This window comes from Teleopsis dalmanni, chromosome 1, assembly GCF_002237135.1.
Source record: "Teleopsis dalmanni isolate 2A chromosome 1, ASM223713v2, whole genome shotgun sequence".
Classification (NCBI taxonomy): Eukaryota; Metazoa; Arthropoda; class Insecta; order Diptera; family Diopsidae; genus Teleopsis; species Teleopsis dalmanni.
Window position 1 is genome coordinate 231,926,681 of NC_051846.1, and position 7,617 is coordinate 231,934,297.

General features: G+C 37.0%; 1 protein-coding gene across 1 annotated transcript; it reads right to left on the reverse strand.

Annotated features, from left to right (window-relative positions):
• Nucleotides 1–1,680: 1,680 nt before the first annotated feature.
• Nucleotides 1,681–2,033, reverse strand: LOC119667649 (the record flags this gene model as incomplete). The annotated part of the gene is given in 1 exon segment (XM_038076956.1): nucleotides 1,681–2,033. A coding segment is annotated over 1 exon segment (353 nt), but the record flags the coding sequence as incomplete, so codon positions are not given.
• Between the last annotated feature and the right edge of the window lie 5,584 nt (nucleotides 2,034–7,617).

Consider the following 7,617-nt stretch of genomic DNA (forward strand, 5'->3'; position numbering starts at 1 on the left):
TAACATATATATATATATATATTAGAATTTATTATATTTTAATTATTTTAATTATATATACTTTGAGAATTTTGAGAATTTAAAGGTCAAATGATAGTTATATCTGGGCACAATTAGTATGTCTTCTTATTTATTTAATTGAAGTAGTTTGGAATTTAATTTTTGTGGGGTAATTTTCACATCAATAGATAAATGAGATGATAGGGTTAGGTATTTTTACAGTATGACTACTGTCCGGAGAGTGCATCTTATGTGAGATTCCGAAGACTTTATGTTATTAATAAAGTAAGGTATATATTATGTTCGTGTTTGCGACATAATATTGTAAAGGCAACCTTTCCATTTTTAATGTACCAATATGAGTTGACCACGATCATAAATGTTGAGATTTTTCATCTATAATTCACTGATTATATGCACCACCTTGTAAAGAAGCGAAAATTTAATCAATACAAAGTAAAGGATACTTAAAATCTAATAAGTGCTGATTTACCGTCATTTTATAATCTTCACATATTCGAATTTCACCTTTGGGTTTTAAAAGTGGAACTAATGGTGTACCCAATCTGAACTATTTACAGGTTATAACACATCATTTTCTATGAGTTCTTTTAAATTTCTTTCAATTTTGTCTTTCCAAGCTAAAGGAACAGGCCTTGGTTTTATAAAAATCGGTTTAACATTTTTCGTAATAGGAGGAGATATTTTTCTTATATTGTATTTGTCTAATTTCATATCAAAGATTTCATAAAATTAATTTTTAAAAAAAAGTGACACGGGCCATGTTTGGAGAGTACGGTGCTTGGTTGATAATATTGGTGGAGTTTTTGGCCAAAAACTGCGACACAACCAACGCTTTTTTTGAATGAAATTCAGCTTTTTTGCCCCAGTCGAGAAGCGATGCATTTCAAACTGAAAACATCAGTTAAAATGTGTTTAGCCGATCCATATGAGATGCCCAACAACACTGCAATCTCTCTAATCGGTTCACAACGATTTTCCAACACAATCTGTTTCGTCGATTCAATCTTTTCTTCAGTAACAGAAGTTGTTGGGCGGTTAGGGATCTCATCATGGTACAAGCTTGTACGACCGTCTTTGAACCTTTTAAACCATTCGTATCCTCGTGGTTGCGACGCACACAGATCACCATAGGGCCTTTTTTAACATTTTTTAACAGTTTCGGCACACTTGAATCCATTTGCAACACAAAATTTGATGCACGCACGTTGTTCTAATTTTTTATCCATTTTTGTATAGACGCCAAGCAAAAACTAGGCCTCTCGTTCTTTTTGATCAGGAGGTACATTTGCTTTAAAAATTCCTAACACTTTAATTTCTTTCTCACAGTAACTAAAAAATTTTGACTTACATGATTTTAAATATATTTTGCTGTTAACATTTTGAAGAAGTGATGCTGGTACCAAACTGCACGGAGTTCCTGTATCACAAATCATTTTAATAGGAGTATAATTTATATATACAACGATCTTAAATATTTCACTTGAAAAATTTTTGTTTCCATAATCATCGCTTTTTTTGACGCATCCGCTGACGAAAGTTTTTCATTTTCTTCGCATAATCTTTCAAAAAGCTTCTTAGGCAAGCCTACTATAAATCGATCCAAAATAAATGCATTTAAATGTTCCTCAAACTTACAATGCAAGGCAAGTTTTTTTTACACGAGCAAACCATTCTGATACAGATTCTCTCTCATGCTTGAAAGCTTCATGGAACTTTTTTCGTTCTTGAAGTATGATAGTTGGTGGAGTGTAATGACTCTTAATTATTTCGCAAAGCTCTTTGTAACTTCTTTGAATTGGTGGAGTTGGACTACACATACTATGTAAAATGCTGTACGGCTCCGCACCGATCGCTTTCAATAGGATAGCTTTTTTTTTGTCGTCTTCACAATTTAATACGCATATGTGAATTTCCAGTTTCTTCTTCCAGATTGACCACGTTTCTATTCGAGGAGAAAATAGCGGCATATTGCTTGTCTGCCACACCGTCACATTTTTATTCGTAGACATGATTCCACTGTGTCTTATTAATTTATATATATGTAGGTTTATCTTAAATTATCTTTAAATCTTAAATTATTAGCTTAAATTATTTTAGTTTGTTTATTTTTAGCACAGCCACGTTGGACGTCTGGTTCTTATCGCTGCTGCTCACACACTGACTACAAGCAAATTTTATTCTTCGCTGTGTTCTTTCTCTCGCTGACAAGCTCAGCGAGGGTTGCCCTGCGCTCCAAAACAAATAAAACCTTACGCTATGATTACTTATTCTACATTCTCGGCCAGCCTGACAGAAGTTCGCCCCGAACATTCCTATTTGCTTGAAGCATCCCAGCGCTTCATATATTCGGCCACCGTAACGGTACTGCCGGGTCCCTCGTGGTCACCTAACTTTGAAACTTTATACCTTCCGTGGTTCAGAACCGCGGTAATCCTATAAGGTCCAAAAAACTTCGGTCTTAATTTCAATGCTACTCCATACTGAGTTCTTTTTATCGCGACTAAATCCCCAATTTTATACATAATTTCTTTCTTCCGTTTCGAATTGAAAGTCTTCCTATTCTCTTCCTGTATACGTTTAATATTCCCCTTAGCTTCCTCCCTTATTTCATCTCTTTCAGAGTCTAACTCTAGTATAAACTCTTCTTCTAAAAGTTTCCTCAAATCTTTATGATAGGACGGTTTCATTTCTAAACCTGTAAGAATACGAAACGGGGAGAATTTGGTGCTACGAGTCGGCGTGTTATTAATTAACTGTTGAACTCGATCAACATGTTTATACCATAGATCTGGCTTTTCTTGACATACCTTAGATAAAAGCGGTACAACTACTCTATGGACTCTCTCCACCTGACCATTTCCCCTAGGTACACCAGTCGCTATTAACAAGTGTTGAATGTCGTTCTCTTGACAATACTTCTTGAACACGTCGGCCGTAAATGCCGTGCCACGGTCAGTTATAATCCTTTCGGGATTACCGAAAACTGATGATTGCTTACGCAAAATATCGACAACTGAATCGGTACCTAAGTTCTTAGTTGGGTATAACCACACAAATTTGGAAAAGGCATCCACAATCACCAGAATGTGATTATATTTCTTCCGGGTGGCCTCTAAAGGACCCACATGATCTAAATGATATGTTAATAACGGACGATCTTCTTTGTCAATAGGCTTAAGGAAGCCTTCTTTCTTACCAGACTTTGCTGACATGACCAAACATTCGACACAACCTTGAATAATTTTCCCTACTTTCGAGCTTAAGTGAGGAATGAAATATTCTTTTTCCACAATCTCTATTCGAATAATTTCGTCTTCCATTTGACTTGGGATTACAATTAGCTGTAAGTTGCAATTTTTATATAGAATACCACCTCGCACGTAGTAGTCTTCATAATCGCCACTCTCTAGTACTTTCTTAACTGCTTTCGTCCACCAATCATTATTTTGCGCTTCTTTCAACCTGTGGTTAAATGTGTCTTCGATTAACAAACAATGAATTCTGCTTAAAGCGTCAACGTGCTTCATGCGCGTTCCTGGGCGGTGTTCTATCTGATAGTCAAAATCTTGCAAATACATGGCCCATCGTGAAACTCTCAAAGGCACCTCTATTTTATCCAGTGTCTTCGTAAATGCGCTACAATCGGTGACTATGGTAAAATGTTTTCCCATCAAATAAACTCTCCACTTTTTAAGAGCTTGTATGACCGCAAGTACTTCCAATTCGTACGAATGGTATTTTTCTTCAGCTGGAGTGGTCTTTCGGCTAAAATATTGGATCGGATGAAATTCTCGATCTTCCGGGTCTCTCTGAAGTAACACTCCTCCATACCCATACTTGCTAGCATCAGTATGTACTTCAGTCGCCGCTAACGGATCATATAACTTTAGGACCGGGGCGTGAAGTAGAGCTGTTTTTAGCTGATAAAACGACGCAAGTTCTTCTTCCTCGAATTTAAATTCCACCGAATTACGCAGCAAATTGGTAAGGGGTCTGGCCTTAAAGGCAAAATCTTGAATGAATCTACGAAAATATGAAGTTAACCCCATAAACCTCTGCACACTCTTCTGATTTGCAGGTATGGGGAACTTTTCAATAGCACAGATTTTCTCTTTCGACGGCTGTATGGAATGACCATCTATTACATAACCCAAGAAACTAATCTTCTCCTTCAAAAACTGTGATTTCGAAAATTTAATCTGGATACCATTTTTAGATGCGACACTTAACACTAATTTCAACTTTTCCAACCCTTCCACTACATCTATGGAAGGAATAACTATGTCGTCAACATAGACGATGATGATGCCATCACGAATTAGATTACTAAATACTGCTTGGATATACCTCCCGAAAACTGCTGGGGAGTTCGAAATACCGAAAGGGACGAAACAATATTCGTATTGGCCTCTATGTGTAATGAACGCAGTATACTTTCTAGAATTCTGATCAACTGGGACATGGAAGAAACCGTTCTTAAGGTCGAGCGTTGTGAAAACGTTTCCCTTTTGCAATCTATCAAGTACGTCCTCCATAAGCGGCATTGGAAAATGATCTCTGACTATCTTTTTATTTAACCTTCGGTAGTCGCAACAAAGGCGCTTAGTACCATCTTTTTTTGAAACTAGGACAATAGGGGTGGCGTATTCCGAAGTACTTGGTATGATGATACCTTCTTCTAACCAGCTTCCAATTTGCTTATCTACATACTGCTGATCCTCATAGGAAATACGCCGTGCTCTCTCATAAACTGGGATATCGTCAGTAAGAACAATTTTCATAGAAACTGGATGACTGCCTGGCCGACTAGGCTTATAACTCTCAACTACATGTTTGACCTCTTTTTGTACGTCTGGGTGCAGGTGCGATACTTTCAAATCCAATTCCCCCCTCTGGTATTCCCCCTCTACCATCAAACATAGACTTTCGAATTCCTTTTGAATTTCTTCCGTCGAATGGGTACAAGATTTTACATCTTCTGATATATTTAAAAAGGTTGGCCCCTTGTTTGAAAGATGAATATTAACAAAATCAAGAATATCATTTCCTATAACAACGGAATAATTGACATCGTTAGCTCTAGTGATATGAAAAGTATTTGTCAACTTAAAGTTATCTGCAGCAATTTCTGCTAACATACTGCCTAGAGTAGAAATGGATCTGCCACCAACTCCATGTAACATTTTAGTTTCAGGTCTTAACTCTGAAATACCGACTTTGAGTAAGATGTCCTCACGCAATAGACATACGTCGCTACCGTTATCAATGAGTGCTACCATTGGTACCCCATTGATTTGAACAACTTTACACTTTTTATGATTCATGTAGTGCTCTACATCTTCTTCAATACTATTTATATTTTGAAATCTAGACTTTGTTGCTACTTCTTTTTTTTCGACTTTAACTACACATTCGAATGAGCGGTGACCTGTGCCACCACATTTAAAGCATTTGATATCTTTACTAACACATTCTTTTGCTAAATGGCTACTATCGCCGCATTTATAACATTTGCGGATGTCTGTCTTGACCCTCTTATACTCCTCGAGACCTTTCTTTACCTTTTCCGAATCAACGCTACTACGGAGAGGTCCTCGTATTTTTTCGTAAACTGGGATTAACGTCTTTAGGTGGGCAATTGATGTTGCCTGATACAGGATGCTTTTATTTTGGCGACTGTCGTTAATACCGTTTATAAAGTATGTCACTAAACTTTGCTCGTCTATACTTATAGTGCAACTAATTTCTTGTAAGCTATAGAGGTATTCACGTAACGTTTCGTTATTTCTCAACCGGCGGCTTCTTAAAAGTTGATGCACTTCTGCATCTGAAATGGTTTTTTTAAATTCACTAACGAGTGCCACCTTCAAAGATGACCAATCTTTAATGTTCGCTTGACAGCGGATAAACAACCTTGCAGCACCTTTCAGTAACTGTTTACCATATACGTATTTTTGGATGTTATTCCAATTGAACGTAAAAGAGTTCTCTTCGAATTGTTGTAACCACTTCCTAACATCTTCACTATCGCTACCAGAGAAGTTAGTGAAACTTTCTTCGACATCTTTTAAAGTGAAATAACACTTTCCTTGCTCAACTACATTGCAAGCGTCACTGTACTCTGAACTTGTCTCTTCGACTTCCCCTTCATCTTCAACCAATTGTAGATGAGTTAACAATCTGTTTTGGAGCTCAAGTTTTCTGCCTGTAGTAACAAGACCCGCCTCCCTGAGCCTGTCGCGCAATTCATCGACCCTGAGCAGCATCACAGACGCGACGTCCATTATTCTGGCTTTGACAAATTAATGTTAACAAAATATATTACGAAATATCTTAATATGGTTACCAATAATTAGTAATTAATAAATAACAATTGACAATAATTAATTAATAGTCCTTAATTCAATATTACCGAGTACTATTACTCTTTTGCTTTTAAATGTATAAATGTTTTCAAAATATTTCTGCACAGGTTATATCAAACAACACGATCGTTTAGTCTATTACTCTACAAAAATTAATTAAATATTCAAAATAATTATGAGAAAATAAAATGGGATAAAGCTCCTTTTGCTTTTAGTTCTTCTGGTCCAGTGATCAATGCTTCAGTTTAGTTTCTCCTACCACTTATTGAGTTGAGTTGTGATTATATTTTTTTTTGTTTTGACTTACGGTTTCACTCCCAACTGTTTCTGCAGCTACCCTCGGTAGTCACTGCTTTCTCACCTGCTTTGACTTGAGTTCAACACACACAACTGCTACTACGACGATATTTGCACAACTGCTACTCTAACTTGACTTCAGCACGAACGACTGCTACTACAACGATATTCACACAACTGCTACTCTGACTTGACTTCAACACGAACAACTGCTACTACAACGATATTCGCACAACTGCTACTCTGACTTGACTTCAACACACACAACTGCTGCTACAACGATATTCGCACAACTGCTACTCTCTGTTTTCACTGCTTCTCACCATGTGCACAACTACTTGCGTTCACTATACAAGCATTTGCACTACTCTCCATACACGATATACATACAACTCTATCTCGTTTGTTTCTGCAGCTACTCTCTGTTTTCACTGCTTCTCACTGCGTGCACAACTACTTGCGTTCACTATACAAGCATTTGCACTACTCTCCATACACGATATACATACAACTCTATCTCGTCTGTTTTTGCAGCTACTCTCTGTCTCGTTTCCGCCTCGTTGATTTGTTGCTTGTTGCTTTAACCGTACAAAATAAATGAAACGAAAACTCAGCGTGCACTTGAATGTTAGGCTGCAATTTGGTGACTGCAAAACCTTTTCGCACTATTCACTGTCTCGTTGCCGTCTTGATGCTTGTTGCTTTAATCATACAAAATGAATGAAACAAAAACTTCGCGTGCACTTGAATGTTAGGCTGCAATTTGGTGACTGCAAAACCTTTTCGCACTATGTCCAAGATTTCACACTACAATCCGGGTTTTCAATATAGTGATTGAACAAAGATAAAATCCCGGTTGAGCCCCCAAAAACTTGTAGGTTTATCTTAAATTATCTTTAAATCTTAAATTATTAGCTTAAATTATTTTAGT